The sequence below is a fragment of the Microtus pennsylvanicus genome, chromosome 1 (genome assembly GCF_037038515.1).
Source record: "Microtus pennsylvanicus isolate mMicPen1 chromosome 1, mMicPen1.hap1, whole genome shotgun sequence".
NCBI classification, from domain to species: domain Eukaryota; kingdom Metazoa; phylum Chordata; class Mammalia; order Rodentia; family Cricetidae; genus Microtus; species Microtus pennsylvanicus.
The window spans coordinates 174,898,391-174,920,520 of NC_134579.1; the positions used below are offsets into that span (position 1 = coordinate 174,898,391).

The window sequence follows — 22,130 nt, forward strand, 5'->3', positions numbered from 1 at the left end:
TCTATTTGCTCCTGAAGAAGCTAGGTATGAAGCCCAGCAGTGGACAGCATAAAACTCTGAGAAATGTGTCGCCAGCAGCTTCCTATCTAAACATACTACCCTCACGTCTGCCCTACATAGTATTTAAACATACAACTTTTGTTTTGTTCAAGTGGTTTATTGGTAACATGGAAATTCACAGTGACAGCTGCTTACAAAAAAAAAAAAAACTATTGGCCTTAAGAGAGTTTATGTTTTATTGGTTTTCAAATCTCTAGAACACAGTGATTTATAAATGTTTGAGGATTTCCTCAAATCTTAGTGCTTAAGCCATGGATGGAGATACTAATGATTACAGGGATAAGGCCACAATGGGATAAATAGCCAAGAGTGGAATTCAGTGGACAGAGAGATTAGTTTTCCTTCAGAACTAGGCAGTTCCACACGATAACAATATGCCTCAAAGTTGACCTAAAGAGATCCTGTCCCAGGAAGGAAGGAAGACATTCCCAGTGAAAAATTCAACAAAGCCAAGGCAGGAGCCAGCACAAGCTCTTTATGGAGAGCAAGTAATCCAGACAGAAATGGATAAGTTTACAACATGCTCATGACTGGCTGAAAGGAGTAATCAGATATTCTTATATCACAGGAGATAAAATATGTTGATCTCTACCAAAGTTTCAATTATGCTGATAACAGGTACATGACTGTATATGCTTGACCTTAACTGGCAAGTTATTTTTTTTATAGTTTCTCTATGGCACGTTGTTACCTTTCAATTTTTTCCCATATATTCAGCATGTTTATTGACTTCCCGTTACAGGAAGCTTGCAATCTAGAAGGCTTTGTTTACACATGGAAGGTCAAATATAAACCATCCCAATCAATGTTGCAGGTCTTAGAGATTCTTGCTGTGATTTGTGGTACTCTGACTTAGAGTGACTCCTAGAGTGTACGCGAGTGCACACATATTCAAACTATATTTGACTTAAGAATTTCTAATTGTGAGTAAGCTTGGGATCCAAAACCAACTCTATCTTCTACATTTCAGGAGTGAAGCTCTCTGAAACTGTGGTTTTGAATTTTGCCTTCAAACCCATAAGGCTGTTAAATAACCTTTAAATGAACCACAGGGTTGGTAAGATGGCTCATGGGATGAAAGAATTTGCCATGCAAGCCTGACAATTGAGAGCTTTCTCTAGAAATTATGGTGGAAGAAGAGAACTGACTCCTGGCAGCTGTCCTTCCGATCTCCACACACAGGCACTCACAGTCATACCACATGACACACACACTTGCACATCATGTGCCCACATACACAAAAAGATAATTAATAAAATTTAACATAAATTACTTATTTTTACAAACTTTGTTAGGAATTTGAGATAGTATTTTCCTTATAGAACACATTTGGAATCATGTATGTACAAAGTTCTTTGCACTAGTAGGAACGCAATAAGTGGCGGCAACTTCTATTATCATTTGCTTTCACCCACTTCAACTGTAGCGTGTGTTAATTTGAACCACCTTTCTTTACATGTTTTTTTTTTCTCCAAGACTGTTAACTCCTCCAGGACAGAGATCCTCCTCTAGCACACAGAACACAGAATACATTTGAAGAAAAGAAGATTCTCTTTCAATAGTTTCCTATCTCCAGGCATGCTCGAAAGACAGCATAGATAGCATAAGTTTGGTCATCTCATCGATCCTAAACAAGGAGACACTACTAATGAGAAAAGCTGCTACTTCTCCACTGTGGAGGTGAAGGCACTGACCAAGTCAGTTCTTTCGTGTCTGTGTTGATATGTCAGTTACAGTTCTTTATAGAATAGAATGCACAAAATCTTGACATTGAACTCAAGTAGAAACGAATCTTCTATTTGTGAACTTTATTATTCTAATGATTGGATAAGTAAGAAAAGTAGACAACAAAATCATTTTTCTAAAAATAAGGAAGTGGTAAGTGCACATGAAACAATCATAATGTCATGAAGAAAAAGAATACACATAAACACTAGCCAAGATCTTGAAGGATGTTGCAATTTAAAACAAATCCAACTACAGGTAATTTTAGAACCTGGAAATGTACTTGCTTCTGTGCTGATCAGTGTGCTCACCAGAGCAGGACCAGCAGGCATCTAGCTCAAGAGGCCATGAACTGGGATGAACAGCTGGGCTTACTTTCTATGTCTGTTTTGTTCATCATTATTCCTATAACTATCACAATGGTCAGACATGATAGACACACTCTAATGTTTATTGAACTCATGGCTACCGCTTTGACTTATCTGGTTGTCTTCCACTTGTGAAGGCCATATAGTTCTTTATAGACTGTATGGCAAACCTACTTTACTGTGGGATAAAATTATTTTATTATAGGTTGAAACGGGGGTTGGAGATGTGAAACAAGAAGATAAGAGTTCTCATTAGTTAATCGGCGTTTGAAGTCATACTTAGCATATATTGCTTTAGCAAATGACTTAAGTACAGTTGTTTAAATTGTAAATTCTAGAGAACAAATAGTAAACTTTGCAAAAGAACACAAAGTTATGATATTTTTCCATTTGAAAAGACTCTCTTGTCTTTGTCACTTGTTTATTTCTTCAAATGCAGTGACATTATACAGGTGTTTTAGTTCTAAAGTTTTAAAATGGAAATAACAATACTTATTTCAAACCCATAAGATCATAGTCCTAATTCCTCTGACCAAACTCATAAAAATCTGACAGTTTATGAATAGTTTAGGTACTGCTGTCATTATTATTTATTATTCACTGTTTAATGATTTCTGTTACTGTATTTTCTTTGATCAGGTCTTTATTAATTAAGCTTCTTTTACCATAAAATCAGTTCAACATTTCTGAGATTTCATAGACTTATTATTTTTCCATCTCTCTGTTTGTTTTAATACACCATAGGGATCCTCTTGTGTCATATCACAAAATATAGCTTTTAACAGTCTATAAAAGTGGAATAGTTATGGGAGTCTTCCGTCCAGGTTAACAGATTACAGTTTTCCTATCCCAAACAGACTTTAAATCTTCCATACTTACAAAATATCGGTCTACCTGTTTCTCATCTATAACATCATTTTAATGTACAGATGTGTATATATAGAGACACATTAGATTTTAAACTACTATCTAACTCAAGTAACCTTGAGTCAATAGAAACAGCTTCACTGCTATGGGTCTTGTGTTTGGACGTTCTGATCCCAGTGACCTTCAGCTGCTTGCTTTCCTAGAGCATCAGGAATTCCATATTCAGAATGAATGCCTCCATCCTGACTGCATCTCTTCCCTGGGGCCTTGGAAGCCCTGACACTTCTCATCTAAACAGCTTTGTTTCCTTGAGCCCTGGAGACCTGCTCCCAATCCATTCACAGGAGGTCACCTTGTCCTACTCATGTGTACATGACCTTAAAGAGTGGCTATGGGAAACTTGTGAGTGGTGGAAAGATCTGGGGTGTGCAGTACTCCTCCCCACAAGTGAACAACGCAAGAGCTGATAAGTGGTGTAAGGGTGTGCCCTTCCCCCACACTATCAAGCTATCACCTGGAGTCTAAGAATCCTAAAGTCAAGTCTGTTTTTTTTCCCTTTTTCTCTGAATTGTCGAGTCTCCTTGGTTTTCTTTTTTTTTCCTTTTTTTTTTATTGAGAAAAGGAGAAAAAAAACAAGTTTCCACCTCCTCCCAGCCTCTCATTTCCCTCCCCCTCCTCCCACTCTTCTCCCCCTCCCCCCACTCCTTTCCCCCTCCAAAGAGCAGTCAAAAGAGCAGTCAGGGTTTTCTGCCCTGTGGTAAGTCCTAGGTCCTCCCCGCTCCGTCCATATCTAGGAAGGTGAACATCCAAACTGGCTAGGCTCCCACAAAGCCAGCACATTACTTAGGATCAAAACCCCATGCCATTGTCCTTTGTGTCTCATCAGCCCTCATTGTTCGCCATGTTCAGAGAGTCCAGTTTTATCCCATGCTTTTTCGGTAACAGTCCAGCTGGCCTTGGTGAGCTCCCAGTAGATCAGCTCCACTGTCTCAGTGGGTGGGTGCACCCCTCGTGGTCCTGACTTCTTTGCTCATGTTCTCCCTCCTTCTGCTCCTCATTGGGACCTTGGGAGCTCAGTCCAGTGCTCCAGTGTGGGTCTCTGTCTCTATCTCCATCCATCACCAGATGAAGGTTCTATGATGATATGCAAGATATTCATCAGTATTGCTCTAGGATAGGATCATTTCAGGTTCCCTATCCTCAGCTGCCCAAGGAACTAACTGGGGACCTCGGCTTGGGCACCTGGGAGCCCCTCTAGGGTCAGGTCTCTTGCCAAACCTAAAGTGGCTCCCTAACTAAGAATTGTGGTTCCGTGCTCCCCTGTCCAACCTTCCTTTATCCCAATACTCCTGTTTCCTCAAGGCCCCACCTCCTTCCCTTCTAACTTTTCTCTCCCCATCTCCCCTTACCCCCATCCCACTAAGCTTCTGTAAAGCAAAGGACACTGTCACTAAGACACAAAGGCAACCTACTGACTGGGAGAAGATCTTCACCAACCCCGCAACAGACAAAGGTCTGATCTCCAAAATATATAGAGAACTCAAGAAACTAGACTTTAAAATGCTAATTAACCCAATTAAAAAATGGGGCACTGAACTGAACAGAGAATTCTCAACAGAAGAAGTTCAAATGGCCAAAAGACACTTAAGGTCATGCTCAACTTCCTTAGCAATCAGGGAAATGCAAATCAAAGCAACTTTGAGATATCATCTTACTCCTGTCAGAATGGCTAAAGTCAAAAACACCAATGATAGCCTTTGCTGGAGAGGCTGTGGAGGAAGGGGTACCCTCATCCATTGCTGGTGGGAATGCAATCTTGTGCAAACACTATGGAAGTCAGTGTTTCGGTTTCTCAGGAAATTCGGGATCAACCTACCCCTGGACCCAGCAATACCACTCTTGGGAATATACCCAAGAGATGCCCTATCATATGACAAAAGCATTTGTTCAACTATGTTCATAGCGGTATTATTTGTAATAGCCAGAACCTGGAAACAACCTAGATGCCCTTCAATGGAAGAATGGATGAAGAAAGCATGGAATATATACACATTAGAGTACTACGCTGTGGTAAAAATCAAGTCTGTTTTTTTAGGTCATTATGAGTGTGCAGTATAAGTATAATAGCACAGTAATATCTTATGTAGCTGTTCATTTAGTTGATTTATATTTTTAAGTAGTTTGGTATTCTATATGTACTTCTGTTCTGGGCCATGGAAATGTTTAGGTATGGAGCTACTACACCAAGTTCTTTTTAAAAAAAAAAAATTCCTGTTGTCAGAAGAATTGCTTGAAGTACACATCTGTCATTGCTCTATCCACTTTAAACTTAAATGGCAATGCCAAAAGTAACATTTTAAGATACAGTTAGTCTGGAGTCCAGGGGAAATGTCCTCATCCTTTAGTTTCATCCACTTCCTGACCTTAGATGTGTGTGGATGGGAAAACATGGAGGAAAGGTAGGCAGTGGTACTGCCCGGGGAGTGTCTTTCGTGGGTGGCAATCCTTACTGGGTTGGCTCAGTTAGTCCTACTTCTCCTTTCTCTTTCACTAACACAGAAATGGCTCTTGTCTTGCTGTAGGTATCATTACTATGGTATTGGCATCAAAGAGAGCAGTGCATACTACCACTCCGTTTATTCTGGAAAGGGCCTGACAAGGTAGAGTGACGTCATATTCAAGATGCATCTCTGCGCTTCTTTAAATATGTACGATGTCTATTCAATAAGATGACTTTGTAACCTTGCTTATTATGAATTTTTTTTCTTCTGATCATCAAACATCAGCTTTGTGAGACTATTGTTGTGATATGGTCTATACCACTTGGTAAATTATATAATTTTAATGGTTAATGAGAAAGTAACAGTGAACTGTTACAGTAAAGTAAGTGCCCCCAAAAGATGAGGAGGAGAATTCAAGGAAACAGAATTGCCTTTATATTTGCTCTTCCTCGGGGACTGGGGAGATGGCTTAAGGGTTAAGAGTTGACACTTGTTCTTGCAGCAGGCCCACATCTTCCAACTAACAACTATTCAAAACTCCAGTCCAGGGCACCTAGTGCATCTCTGGCCTCCATGGGCACAGCACATACATGGTGCACAGACATTCATGCAGCCAAAACCACCAATACACGTAACATAAAAATAAATATCTTCTAAATATTCTCCTCTCTTCATAAGATTGGATCTATTTTCAGGCTGGATTCAGTAAAAAGTAAAGTTTAAAATGTAAGAATTTTGAAGAGCCAGTTGATTTAAAATTTTGTGCATCTGAATAATACCTTACCAACACGAGAGATTGCTATGATAATTACTAACCACGTAATCTTTGAGTACCATCTTACTTAGTATGACAGTAAGATACAATTGTCCCATTTGAGTCTCTGTGATAAAAATCCATGTTACTCTAAAGATCCCACTGTTTTAAGCTGCCAGTGACTCTCAGGAGCAGGATATTAATATGTGAGGTTATAGTCAATAAAACCTCTGGGTACACAACGTTTAGAAGAATGCTGGAAAGGACTAATTAAACTGCTCCTGGGTTTCCTCCTGGTGTGGTTATTGAGAATTACTTGTAGTTCTTAAAAGAAGAATTCATCTTAGGGGAAAATACATCACTTGCGTTATGCTAAGATTAATTTGGATGTTACAGAAGCAGGTTACTAGTGAATATTCACAATAAAATGTAAATACAGGCTAGGACACATACAAACTTTTAGTATAAAGAATCTTTCTTTACCTCGAATCTTATCCGACTTCCTGAGATACCCTTTATTTTAATTTCCCCCACAAAGCACATTTTCTTAGATGTTTGAGCAGTAATGATGTTATGAACAGATTACTTTCATGTCCTCTTTGTTTTCTTGGATGCTATAATTATAATTTCTTTCAAACTAATGGAAATCATGTGATTTTTAAGGTTTTCGGGGAGCAAACTGAAGAATGAGGTAAGAATGCTTTTTATCTCTGTTTCACATATGTGTTTTTAGCTCAGAGGGTTTTGTTCCTTAAACATACAAATAAATGTTATTCATTGGGAACTCTAGAAACCAAAGACTCCAAATACAGTTAAGTCAAATGTTGAGTGAAAATGTTTGCATAGACCTGCTTAACAGCTTCCAGTTCACTTGGAAGAGATCATTTTTGGTGATCTAATACCACATACTTAGAAAATTGAGAAGTAGACTGCCATTGACCTAAGAACTTCTACTTCAACAATTAGAAGCACTCTAGTAGTGAATACAGAAAGAATTGGTATTAACAGTTGTCAAGAAGCCACAGTGCCACACTGTACTGCTACTTTGCACACACACACACACGCACACACATGCACACTCTCATGCATGTACTGTCTCACAGCCACATATGCATGCACTCAACAAACACACACACACACATGCACAAATGCATACACATACATGCACACTCTCACGCATGTACTGTCTCACACCCACATATGCATGCACTCAACACACACACTGTAAGTGATCTTTTCCCCTTGGCTTCCTCTCCAACCTCTCCTTAAAGAACAGATCAGCAAACTGACTTTATCTAAATGAGTTAGGCTACCATTAGGGACTGCATGGCTAATTAGGCACATGATAAGACCTTCATTATCTCCAGTTTAACTAATCATTAAAACGAGGTGCCACAGAACTAAATGCACGGGACAGTGTGTTGTGCGGTAAATCCTAACTAAAGGTAAAGTGTAACTCCATTAGTTTGATGAAATAACGCAAGCACATTATCTTAAAAAATAATAAAAGCCCTCAACCTTCTGAAATGACCAGCTTCTTTGCAGTACTTTTAAAACAGTCAATGGTTAATTACATAATAAACTACAGGTTGCTGTTTTATCAAGGAAATAATAGCTTTTCATTAAATAAACAATTATGAAACTGCAAAAATATTGACTTAGAAATACACTTTGGTTCATTAAAGACTAGGCCAATAGGGATTTTAAGTGATTTTACTAGGGGTTTTAAACGATTTTGCTCAGGTGTTCTTCCCATCCAATGAGGTAGCAGAACTGATCTATCCAGTGATCTGCCACATGTACAGCACATCTTAGCTCCCAGAGGAAAAGGAAACTGCTTCCCAGATCTACCTTTTCCTCCTGCGGTGACTACATTACTAATGCAGATGTAGTAATAAAGGCATATCATACGGATTGTGTGTTTTCTACAGGCACCTGGAACAATAGTAAAGCATCTTTGAAAAGATGATTCAAATCGACACACAAAAGAGCTTTTTAAAGGCTCAAAACTAAGTAATTTGTTGTAGGTAGAGGACCAAGTTCAAGGCTTTGCGTCTGTCAGACAGTTTCTAAGCTGCACCCCTACCCACCTAAAGCAATTTCTAAATGATATTTGCTCAACAAAACTGAAATTTTAAAGTTATTTTGTGCTTAAGGTAATCAACAATCGCTGTTTGCTAAGGGCAAGAAACAATCGGTGCAAATCTATGTATAGTTCAGGTTATTTGAACACTAATAACGCTGAGATAGCTTGAGTAACTGCCAATACTGTTGATTTACAGCCAGAGCAAGTTGGTCTGAGAGACGCATGGGCTTTAAAACAATCGGAAGAGGGCTCTGCATTTTAAACCCACAGTCAAAGTAATTAATTCACATATTTATGGTGCTACAATCTCTAGGGGACAAGGTAGCATGTGGATATTCATGTAGAATTTAAGACCTATATTTATAAATTAACATTTTAAGATAATCAAAATTCATAAGATCACAAAGTAATTGTGCTTACAGCCCTCCCTCTTTCTGTAGAATTTAAGACCTGTGTTTATGAATTAACATTTTAAGATAATCAAAATTCATAAGATCACAAAGTATCTGTGCTTGCAGCCCTCCCTTTTTGTTTTGTTTTGTTTTAATTGTTGTTTAGCTTCTGCTGTGGCCAACTTTTGTTTGCTTTTATATTTTTGAAATATTTAAAGCTTGGGCAAAGCTAATGAAGAATAAATAATAAAATCCCATATACTCACCATCCCAACTAAGACTTGAGAATGAAGGTGCACATTTCCCCTTCAAACTGGAAAGAGGAAAGGCAAATTCAGAGGGTGGATGCACACTCTGTGACAGCAAGCCGAGGCAGCTTCTCTTAGGTGGTGTCTCTCTCTCAGGTCACATGATATAAAGCAACACGGGAAGAAAGAAGTTTGAGGAGTGGAGGGGGCCCTAGCGTAGGGGGAAGATGGAGGGAGCAGAAGGAGGGGATGGAGTGGGAACTGGGATTGGTATGTAACATGAGAAAAGATTGTTTTAAAATACAAATTTAATAAAAATAAGAAAAAGAAAAGGAAATAGATTCTTTTCTCATACAATATATCCTGATTATAATTTTCCTTCCCCCGGCTCCTCACAGTTTCTCCCTTCTTCCCACACCTCCAAATTTATTCTGTTTCTGTCTCTCATTAGAAAAGAACAGTCTTCTAAGAGATAACCACCAGCATGGTAAAATAAAATATAATATGTAGCTATAAATACCATATCAAATTTGGACACAGCATCCTAACAGGAGGATAAAAGTCCCAAGGGTGGGCACAAGAGTCAGAGACCCACTTGTTCTCACAGTCAAGAGTCCTATAAAAATACTAAGCTGATACCTATATTATATAGAGTACCTGGTGTATACTCATGTATGCACTGTGTTCGGCACTTCAGTCTCTGGGAGATCATATGCACCTTGCTTAGTTGATTCAGAGGGCCTTGCTCTGCTGATGTCCTTTACCTACTCTGGCTTTTATAATCGCTCCACATACTCTTGGATAGGATTCCCTAAGCTCCAAGGCAAGGGATTTGGCAGGGACCTCCCATTTAGACTCTTTCTCTTCCTGTAATGCTTGGTTGTGGGTCTCTGCAAGCGTTCTAGTGGTGACTGGACAAGGCACTGATCTATAGAAAACCATAAGGAGTCATTTTATGGATCTTTTTTTAAAGATCAGTAGTGTTTGGTTTTACCCTAGGTCATCGGACCATCTAGTCTCCGGTTCTTGGCTACCCAAACAGTGCCAGGCAAACATTCCTTCTGGTGAAGCTGACCTTAAGTTAAATCAGATGTTGGTTGACCACTCCCATAAGTTCTATGCCTTCGTGTCCCTAGCATATTTTGCACTCAGGACAGATTAGGTCAAAGGTTTTTGGCCAAGTTGGTTTCCACAAGATACCAGTTTTATTGATGTTTGACTTCTTGGTTTCTTTTTGGAGTAATATTGTTTTTAGTGCTTTTAATAATATGTGTTACCATTTTCCTTCTAGTTTAAGGTTATCTTTTGTACAAATAGGAATTATTACTCAATGGAGTGAATAAAATGACTGTTTATTTACTCTCTCATCTCCTTACCACACCAGACAATCCCTTTAATCTTTCCATCTAGCTCAACTTACACTTTTATGTTTTTTTGGTTTTGCCTTTTGGTGACTCAGTGAATTTAGTTTGAGTTGATTGAAGAAGGTTGGACGAGAGTTATTTACCAGTGCTGACCTTATTAGTGGCTTACTATGGAAGGAAATATCTCATCTACTCCTAGAAACCACTAATTACCTATAGCTATAGTCTTAGAAAAATGCAGTCTTACATAACACCAACTATATACTTCCTACAAATATTCCAGTAAAGGACAAGACCTTTTGAGTCCCTCTCAACTCCTTGATGAATACAGATGTGCCCAATATTGTACAGGTCTTACATAAGCAATCATACTCACTGAGAGTTCGAGAGTGTCGTGGATAAACAGCTCATTGGTTACCTACTCCAGGCACTGGTATATTAATTGAATAATCCTATTGTTCCTGAGAGTAGCTGTATCTGTCCGTGCAAAATACCTCTGGTCAAACTCTTTCTTAAAACTTTAGCTTTTGTTTAACTCATAAAGTAGCAGATTACCTTATGGTTTTAAAATACAGACTTAGTTTTGATTGACCCTCTCCTCGCCCCATCCTTTCACTTGTCCCTGCCCTGTGTTCTCACTTCCAGCATGTCCCTCCCAGTATTCCCCTTTTGTTTTCATATCCCCTGTGCTTACTACCCTCTACAACAACCCCCAAACCTCTTCTTTCCAAGAACTCTAATGGTCTCTTTTTTCTTTACATAAAAATATACATTTAGAAAATTTACAAACTAGCATTGGCATATGAAAGAAAACATGTGATTTTTGTGTGTCTGAGCTCAGGTTACCTAACTTAATATATTTTCTAGTTCCATTTTGATACCACAAATTTCACTTTTCCTTATGCACAACTGGATAAATTTCTACTATATATATATGGTCTATATAGTAGAACATATATGTGTATATATATACATATATATATATATATATCACTCATTCTAGTTGGTGTATATCTACACTGATTTTCCTTTTCTTGCTGCTATAACTCGAGTATCTTGGATGTGCATATTTCTCTGTCATAAGATACAGGACCCTTTGAGCAGATACATAGGAGTGGTACTGCTGAGCCTTAGGACAGATTTATATTTAGTTTGTTTTGAAAAATTTCCATACTGACAGAGGCTGCCCAGTCTCCACACCCATTAGCAGTAAATAAGCTTTCCCTTCCCGACCCACTCACCAGCGTTTGTTGACATTTATTTTCTTGAGGCCAACCATGATGACTGGTTGAGATGGAATCTCAGTGTGTCAGCGTGTTCATGTGCTGTGTGTGTGAAATTGTGTGTGAGAGCGAGGACACACGCATGCCACCGTGTGCTTATGGAGGTCAGAGGAAACAGTGGATGTCAGTTCTCACCTTCCACTTTGGAACAGGATGTCTTTGCTCTTTGCTGCTGTGTCTAAGAGGTCAACCGGCCAGAGGGGACCAGGGATCCGCCTTTCTCCAGCTCTCTTCTTGCCTAGGGAGTGTCAGGTTATAGACACATGCTACCTCTCTGAGACTGAAGGTGACTCATGAGGGTTCAACCCCTCACACCTGCACAGCAAGCCCCTTTGACCACCAAGTCATCTCAGCTGTAAAGTTCATGTTTCTTCTTTGGGAAACACTCTTCATTTTCTCATTCTATATCTCAGTTGGGTTGTTTTCTTGATTAGTTTTGAAAGTTTTTTGCATATTGCAGATACTATTTTTCTGTCAGATGTATACCCGGGGAGGATTTCTCCATTCTACAGGTTGTCTCTGACTCATTTAACTGATTGTTTTGCTGTTTGGAGCCTTTTGAATTTCATAGGGTCCCATTTATTAGCCATTAGCCTTATTTCACAAACAACCAGATCCCTACTTAGAAATTTCTTCATTCTCTTCAAGGGTTTTCCTGGATTTTTTTTCTCTAGCAGGATGAGAGAGAGATAGGAACTTGCTTCATTCTTCACGATGTAGATAATAGGTTTTCCCAGCACCATTTGTTAAAGATTCTGCCCTTTCTCCAATGAGTATTTTTGGCATCTTAGTCAAAAAAATCGTGATAGTAGGGTAGGTTCCTTTCCCTGTAGCTTTTCTGGTTTGGAGTAAATTTTGTCTCAGATATCTAGAAATATCAAAGTCACCACCATTCCTTAGAGAATAATCTCTTTCTCACAAATTATTTATCTCTATTTTTATAAAGTGAAGAAAATTCCATAATAGCCAGCTTGTTTCTCCTTCACACTAAGTGTTCATGGGCAGTTGAGCAATGTTGTATCAAGACCAATCTCAAGCGCTCCCTCCTTGGGATATGCTTTTCAAATATTTGCAGACTGTTATCACGTCCCCCTTTGTCATCACGTAGGCACACTGGGCCACTTAGCCCCTCTCTTTGTGCTCCTCACAAGTCAGACACTCTTCCCTTATAATCACGTTTGTCTCTTTTCTGTAGGGTCCTTCTTTTTTGTTCCTAGAAATAAGATTAATAGTTTACCCACAAATATTGAAGTCACCACCGGAGAAAGAAGAAAATCAAACAAAACGCAAGAAAAGAGAAACCCAAAGAATGAAAGCAGACTAGTTCTGTGGCCAGTCTGTAGTACATAACCTGGCATCTCTGGGAGCAGCCGCATAGCAATAAGAACACACACACACACACAAAAAATAGCCAGTCCTTGCTACTTTTGTGCCACACACTCTGAAGAGCATAGTATCATTTATAACTTTTTCCATCTTTGTCCACAATTTCTAGCATACACAAAGAAATGTATTTTTAAAAGTCTTCGGGTTGCTTTGCTTCTTGCACATCTTCTACCTGTATCGCTAGCTAAAATTACACAAAGGTATTACCCATACGGAAACTTTAAACTATTAAGATAAAAGCATATACTCTGCTCTGTAATGTTTTCTAGCATGCTAAGCAATTTTGCTAGGAAATTTCTCTTTATAACACCCCAATGCACAGAGAGATGCATGTATGACCTACTGCACTGATTAAAAGAGAGAAGTCCTTTGTATAGCGTTCCTCCTCTTTCCTCTCTACTAAGCAAAGGTTAGTGATCTCTAGGACACAATGCTATATTTCTGTCTCAGCTTTATGACTGATGAATACATTCCTATTCAAATATGTTGCTTATGTTTTGTTCATTTTTACTTTCTATACATTTCACATTTGTACTGTGAATTTGTTTTTATTTAGTTATCAAATTTTTGTTGTTTACAAATGATAAATATAAAGTTTCAGTTCCTGTGTTTTTTACTATTATAAAGAACTCCACTATAGGGAAACACCAAAATGCATTTATTCATTATATATTTAATGAGTTATTTTAAATATGGAAAGCAATATCGATAAGAGCATTTCCAGATGCTCATATATAGGAATGGGAGTTCCAGATTGTAGCATACTTGAACTTCAATTTACTATATCCATTTTTGTGTTTAGTTAATTTTTAGAGTAAAATTCCCTTCTTACCTCCTTTTGTGTATATTCTCTGACACTTTCTGGTTACCCCTTGTATCATATTTAATATTAGTTAATTTTTAGAGTAAAATTCCCTTCTTACCTCCTTTTGTGTATATTCTCTGACACTTTCTGGTTACCACTTGTATCATATTTAATATTAGTTAATTTTTAGAGTAAAATTCCCTTCTTACCTCCTTTTGTGTATATTCTCTGACACTTTCTGGTTACCACTTGTATCATATTTAATATCCTAAAGGTATAACACTCCAGACTGAGTTTATACCAGCTTAATCTCAGTGACGCATAAAAATGACTGCTACATCCTCCATCTTCATCCTTCCCAGTTATGCCACATATTACATTTTATACATATGTGCTCCAAAACATAAATTAATAGTTAATGAAATTATATAGAAAACAAAATGTGGAGGTAACAAACAAAAGTTATAGTAGTGCAAATGTTTCTACTGATAACTATTTTCTTCCCATGTCTCTGAGAATGCCTTACTTTCTTCTAGCTTTTTAAATAATACTTTATTAAACCTGTGAGAAATTAATAAAGTCTATTTCAATCATATTCACTACCTCACTGATCCCACTGATTCCTCCCTGATCTACCCACCCATCTCTCCACCCCTTCCCTTATTTCTCCCCTTTCTCCCCCATTATCTTTAATTATTATTGTTGCATGCATACATGCTCATAAATACATAAGTACAACCGGCTGAGTCTATTTAGTGTTGCTTATATTAATATTCCTTTAGGGTTGACCATTTGGATAACTAATTAGAAAGCTCATCCCAGAGAAAGACTGATTCTTTGACTCACATAAGACATTTATTATCTATAGCTCTCTTTATCTAGGGGTAGAACCTTGTGAGAATTCCCCTGTCTACACTGACATATCACCTGGTGTTGTCATTGTACAGATCTTGTTCAGGCAACCATAATCTTGTAATTTCATAGTTCATCTTTCCTGTTGCATGTAGAAGACACAGTCTTTCAAAGATATCTTGGTCCTCTGGCTCTTACAACCTGTCTGGCTCCCTTTCCCTCATGTTTCCGAGGCTTAAGTACAGGAGTTACGATTTATCAATTGTGACTGGGCACTTCACAGTCAGTTTTTCCTCTAAATTTTGATTAGTTGTGTCTTCTTGTAATGATCTCTACCTACTGCAAAAGGAAGCTTCTTTGATGAGGGGGAAAGCTACACTTATCTGCAGTTATAAAGATAAGTGTAGTACTTAGAATGCAGTTGAAAATTATGCTGGTTTGGGAAAATGGCAACAGTGGTTCTCTTCTAAGCTCCATGGCCTCACCAGCCAGGGGTAGTTGGTTAGACTTTCAGCAGTAGGTATGAAATCCCTCCTATTGAATGGGCCCTAAATCTAATTAGACAGATGTTGATTGCCCCCAGGATAAGAGTACCACTATTGCACCGTCAAGGGTATCTTGCCCACAATGGTCATCATTGTGGTTCATAGGTCCACAGGTGGGTAGGACTTGTTTTCCTCCCTTGGCAGTTTGAATAGCACCCCCAGTACTATGAGATTAGTTCTCAGGAAGGAGTCTTCAAGGGTAATTCCAGTTCCATTCCTCTAAGTCTTGCATATGAAGTGTGTGGTGTCTTCAGCAATACAGGCCTAACTTGCAAGTTATGGGAGGAAGCTAAGGACAACAGTGATACCCTATACTGGTTTTAGGAGAATCTTGTGGACAGCCCCTGACCAACAACTTGGAAGATTTTTCAAGCCAGGTACTGAGGGTTTTGTTAACTAGTGTATGGCTTTTGAGGGGTCATTATCTCCCCAAATGAGATAACTTCATTCATTCATTCATTCATTCATTCATTCATATACAGATATATATATGCTATACAGACATATGTACATATATACATTAACTTGTATACATTATATATAATTTTAGGTCATCATAAAATGATTACTACGGCTTTTACAAACTTCCTTAGTATTATTTACCCCCCGCTCCCCCTCTCATTCTTACTGCCCTCCTCGGTTAAAAGCGTCTACCCTGATTTTTTAATTTCCCCTTTCATAGCACTTGGCTCTGCTAGTCCTGTCTCTAGAGTACCTTCTCCCACCTCCTCCTCCTTGGTCCTTCTCTACTTTCCTAGTTTCTGTGGTTACTCTAGGTTATATACTCACATCTAAACGTTTAGAGCTAGGAACTATGCATCAGAGAGAATATGCAAGTATCTGTCTCTCTGGGTCTAGGTTAACTCATTATGATACTTTCTTGTTCCACCCATTTACCTACAAAGGTTGTGATTTTAGGTTTTCTTTGTACTGAATAGTATTCCACAGTGTATATATGCCACATTTTCATCAAAAATTCAGCAGTCATAGAACATTTAGGTTATTTCCACTTCTTAGCTTTTGTCAATAGAGCGATAAACACAGCTGAGCCAGTATTTGTCAAGTAGGATGTCTTGTCATTTGGCCATATTCCAAAGAGTGAAATAGCTCAGTTATATAGTAGATATACTTTTAGTTTTTTGAGATTTTTCCATGATGATTTCGATAGTAGCTGAATCAGTTTGCCATCCCACCAAGAGTGAGTGAGCATTCCCTTCCCCTACCTGCTCGCCAGAATTTGTTGTCAGCTGTTTTGTTGATCTTTACTGTCCCAGCTCAGGTGAGATAAAATTTCATAGTTGCTTTGGTTTTCATTTCCATCAATGCTAGAGAAAATTAATATTTTTTAAATACTGCTTACCTATTTTTATTTTTTCTATTGTGAACTCTATTCAAAACTAAAGTCCATTTTTAATTAGTTCATAGTTTTTAACTGTTTTTTGAGCTCTTTATAGATTCTGCATCTATCTCCTCTGTCAGGCGTATAGATGGCAAAGATCCTTACCTAGTCTGTGGGCTCCCTTTTTACTTAGTTAGTTGCTGCTTTAGCTGTTTAGGGCTTTAGACTTATAAGGTCCCATGTATGAATTGTAGATCTTAATTCCTGGACACATGGAGTCCTATGCAGAAAGCCCTTTCCTACACCTACATCAGAAAGAATACTGCCTAGGTTGCGTTTTTTTTTCTCCTACAAGTTTTGATGTTTCAGGTTTTAAATGAGATTATAACTTGGCCTTTCATTAAAAATGAAATTCTTTCCAGGCATGGTGCTGCATGCCTTTTGTCCCAGCACTCAGGAGGCAGAGGCAGATGGATATTTATGAGTTTGAGGCCAGCCTGATCTACAAAGTGAGTTTCAGGACAATTGGGGCTGTTATACAGAGAAACCCTGCCTCAAAAACAAACAACAAAAAATACACAAACAACAAAAACAAAACAAAATTCTTCATTTTCATACAGTTGGCATTTTTTTCTTTTTGGCCTACAGTACCCATCTTTGAGGGTACACTGACAATGGTCATATATGGCAAACCCAAAGCTAGAAGGTATTTGAAATAGATCTTAAATCGTGAAGACTAATTAAATGGAGTGGGTTGAAATCAACTTGCAATTATATCAGCAGATGAGGATTATTTCTGTAATAGTTCTTGACTACTCTTAAATTTTTATTGATAGAGGATATGGCTAAAATTTATAACAATTAGGAAAATTTGATTTTCATGTTAATCTAATATTGATTTAAAGTTTATATAAAATCTTTCCATTTGAAACTAGTGATTTTTCTTGTGTTTGATGTTTAAAGACTCAAGAGTCTCCTGAACATTTTTCCTGTTTTACCATGAAAAATCTAGAAGGATATATAACGCCTGGTACTGATAAGACAGGGTGGAAACCCTGCCTATGTATATCAGTAATATGTCTCATAAACATACTCAACATGACCTAGATGAACAAGGAAACATGAGAAACTCAAAAGTCTGAAGAAACTAGAAGGCAGAACAAAATTCCTTTTTTTCCTATCCTTTACCATATTCATAAATTTTATTCTTGACTCAAATTTTTGATTTTTTCCTTTTAGTTTTAATTTTGTTTTCTGAGGCAAAGTCTCAGGTGGTCCAGGTTACCCCAGGCTCTCTATGCAGCTGAGATCACCCTTGAACTACTAGTTTTTCTGTTTCTTCCTCCCAAGGGTAACCGCTTTGATGGAGGTGGGTCTTGTATTTATCTGTTGCTTTTATTGGTTAATTAATAAAGAAAACTGCTTGGCTCTGATAGCACAGAAAATTAGGTAGGCGGAGTAGACAGAACAGAATGCTGGGAAAAAGAAAGCCAAGTCAGAAGTCGCCATGATTCTCCCAATCCAGACAGACGCAGGTTACAATCTTTTCTGGTAAGCCAGCTCGTGGTGCTACACAGAATATTAGAAATGGGTTAGATCAATATGTAAGAGCTAGCCAATAAGAGTCTGGAACTAATGGGCCAGGCAGCGTTCAAAAGAATACAATTTCCGTATAATTATTTCGGGGCATAAGCTAGCCGTGGGGGTGGCCGGGTGCCAGGTACGCAGCCCCGCCGCTCCTATTACAACACCGCTTCTGAAAAGTTTAACTTGTTTCAGAGTAGGAACAATCAGTCTGGTCTATGGGCCACAGTAAACAGACATTCACTCTTCCTGGGTGAGTTTCCCACAGGTCTCCACGCGGCAGTATTACACTTCCTTGCAAAATATGTATTTGCAGTATTTTTGTAATTTGCTGAAAACTGCTTTCCTCCAGCGATGCAAAAGAATGACAAACTTCTGAATTCAGTGTAGGGGTGTTGATGGTAGAGAAGTTCAAATTACGAGTCTGGAAACCAAAGGAATTAGATGTTAATGAAGTCCTAGCAGTAATGAACCCCCCTGAGACTCAGCAAGGGGATTTAGTTCTCATCGTCTTGCTTATGTGACTGGCAAATGTGCAGTGGGGATCCAGCAGCCCCTGACTTTGTAGCAAAAATCTTTTCAGCAATTCCAGAAGTAAATCTTATAAAATGCACCATTACTTTCTAAAAATTATAAAAAAAATGGTAAATATTCAAAACAAAACTCCCAAGTGAGAGGGAAAATATTCTAATGACAAAGTTACTTAACATTTGAGGCAAATTGGCTGATGCGTCTGGTTTATTCGATTACACAGTTTACCCAAACTTCTAAATGTACACAGTTTGAAATGTTCATTTCTGTTTCATTGCCGAATTTGAAGTCCACAACCGTGACACTTCTTTTTGTGCCTCTCTTAACTACAGGGCGGTTTTACTCGTAAATACTCCCTTAGCTCAAAAACAGGAACACTACTTCCAGAGTTCCCCAGTGCTCAACATCTTGTGTGCCAAGGATGCATTTCTAAGGACAAGGTATCAATTAAAGACACTTCTCTATCGATTTTCTGATATGCTGGCTCCGTATCTCCTTTTGCTGGGGGATCTTGTGGCACTTGCAGGAAGCAGTCAGATATCCGCATTATCAAACAGAATTGATTGATTTATAGGAGAGACAAATGTTTACTAACATTGATTAAACACTTTCCAATTAATTATTTACATCTTTCTGATAGTGTATAATCAGAAGGTAGTAAAATAAATCTCAAAAGGCTAAAGATTATTTTTATTTAAAATTTAAAATTGAGGATATAAAGTAGACTGTGTCTATTGCGTTCAGATTTTCAAAGGTAAGTTTTATAGGGTTTTTTTTGTTAATATCATTTCATTTCAATTGTCACTGAGCCTTTCTTTAGGACAGAGTCTGTCCCTAGCAATGAGGGGGATGCTTAGAAAATGTAAGGGTTATACAAGATGACAAAAAGAAGAATCATTTTCATTGAGTTAATTCTATAAATATCCCCCAATAAGAATTTCCAATGTTTCTTTAATAAAGTCTCATCCTAAATCTTATTTTATTTCTGCACTTCTAAAATCATTTGTTGGAGAATCATTGCCTATATATTACTGGGTACCATTGTTGAATCAGAACTTAATGATCTTTATATGTTTCTTTCAAGTAAAAGTCATTGTATTCATGTTGGATAGAAGTGCTTTTGACACATTCATATTTTGAAGTGCAAACACACAGAGATGCCATTAATATTCAACTGAATCCTTTTAGCAATAGGCATTTTTGTAGGAAGAGGAAGCAAAACTAGAATATTGATTTTTAAAGCTATTGATACATGTAGATGCAGAGTAACTCTATTTGGATGCCAGATGAACCGTGCCAGGTAAGAAGACGTCAAGTAGTGAAGACAATTTTCAGATGTTGAATACATCCATTTCCTTTTATTCTCACCTCTAATCACATTTCTTAAGGTTACCATACCTTTTATTTATAGATACGATGACTTTTTAACTAGAGAAGTTGCCAATCAATGTTGTGGCAAATAGTGGGACTTCACTTCTTGGAGGAAGAGTGGCATTGGCTCTACTCTGTGGAGAGGACTGCTTGCTTGCCAACATGCTATGAAGATGTTTGCTGTGTAAATATACCCAGCGAGAGCCATAGAAGGAAGCAAGCGACAAAGAAAACTAGAGAGGCGAGGAACGTGTGCCAATAGTTTATTTCAGTTTCTCTGCTGGCCTCCAAGGAGTTCTAATCTTTCACATTGAAATGCTGGCAGATCATTTCTCACTCAGGTACCAAGGGTGATTTATTATGAGATACCTGGCTTCAAAGTTTATCACCAGTGGACTCTTTTATGAGTCCAGGGACTGACACCCTTCTCTTTTTCCTGAAGGATAGCTTAGCCCTTTTACCTTTTAACAGTTGCCAAGATCCACAGGTGACCGATCAGTTCCTAGAAAGAGGTTGGGACTGAAGCCAAGGGCTTGAAGCACCATTTTAACAAAGCAGAGTGAGTGGAGAATGTGCAGTGAGAATCTGATTCCAGTAGATATCAGCGCCAGCAGCTGGGGGGGGGCTGCTCTTTCATTGAGTGTGACCATCACTCAAGGTGGTAGTCAACTCCACGACATGTTTACTGTCCATAACTGAGATGAAACTTTACTCTTTCTGGTACTGTCTAAAATGATATCTATTCTCAAAAAATAAAATTGAATTATGTTTCTAAAGAATACAAGAACACTACAATTAAAGTTTAATGTCATAGACATGTAAGTATTAAATAAACACATGAAATATTAAGATATAAAATTTCTGATGAGTTGTGTGTAAAACAACATATTTGAAAAAATAAATTAAGCAACATGTGAACTAGAATTTTAGCTAGTAGATCTTGTATCCCAACAAGTTATCCTTTATTAACTCATGTAAAATTAATAAAAATAAAATTAATTTTTATAATTCATTGCATTATAAAAATTTAATACATGCATATTATTTACTTTGCTCATATTTGTACCCAAGTTGCCTACACTTTTCTCCTTTCCCTCCTTCAACTATCCCCTTTGTATTTCCTTACAATATGAAGATATAAAGTTTTGACAGTCTTATGACTTCCCTTCCATTCTTCATGCTGTCCTTATTCTCATTTAAAAGATTTGCCTTGGTGATCTATCTAAAAATAATAGCTTTGCCTAAAGTGTAGAACAAGTTTCATTTGTTTTGTCAAAAACATCCCATTGGAGATAGTTTGTGATCAACATAACTCTTTGGAGAGAGACTGCTAATTTTCATGACATCATTATTCATTGGCAAACTAGACCATAAAGACCTATGCTGTCCCCAGAAAAAGAGGCAAAACACAAAATGTTAGGACAGACAATGACCACATCACCATAGAGGCTGCTGTGATCCAAAGAGCTAACACTCACCATTTTTAAAACACATACTAATCAGTGTTAATTCATTTAGAATTTTTATTAAAAATTTTATTAAAATTAACACCTGAAACCACTACACTACACTGTTCCTAACATGCAAAGAGTTGATGTATTTTAGTCCAGATATGTGGTAAGATACCTTTAATTCTAGCACTTGGGAGGGGGAAGCAGGCAGATCTCTGTGAGTCTAAGGTCAATTTGGTCGATATAGTTTAATTTAAAGTTGAATTATAGTTGAATTTAAAGTTGGCGAGGGCTACAAAGCAAGACCATGTCTCAACAACAACAAGTTGATGCATTTTGAGATCTTACATTCTGTTTTTCCAATAAAACATTGTTTTGTCTTATGCAGAAAATTAAATGATATTTCAGTCAATAGTTTCCTTGCTACTACCTTTTTAAATGCTCTCATCACAATCTTGTTGTATCATCTTGCATCTTAGCATGTCGTATGGCATCAGGTCACCAATTTCCTCATCTTATTTCTTCATTGGGTAGGTATCTTGAAATAAGGATCTGCTCCTTATTCCAGGTCCTCTGCATTGAATAAAATGTCTGGTCTAAAACAGGAACTTCAAAGTA

The 22,130-nt window shown here is 37.8% G+C and overlaps 1 protein-coding gene across 1 annotated transcript in view; it reads left to right on the forward strand.

Moving 5' to 3' along the window:
* Rfx6 (regulatory factor X6) overlaps window positions 1-22,130 on the forward strand; it is a 53,742-nt gene that overhangs the window by 12,150 nt on the left and 19,462 nt on the right. The window contains exons 5-7 of the mRNA XM_075959238.1: window positions 5,603-5,680; window positions 6,939-6,966; window positions 19,023-19,130. Of these exons, the coding sequence (XP_075815353.1) occupies window positions 5,603-5,680; window positions 6,939-6,966; window positions 19,023-19,130 (214 nt within the window). The remainder of the gene's footprint in view (window positions 1-5,602; window positions 5,681-6,938; window positions 6,967-19,022; window positions 19,131-22,130) is intronic.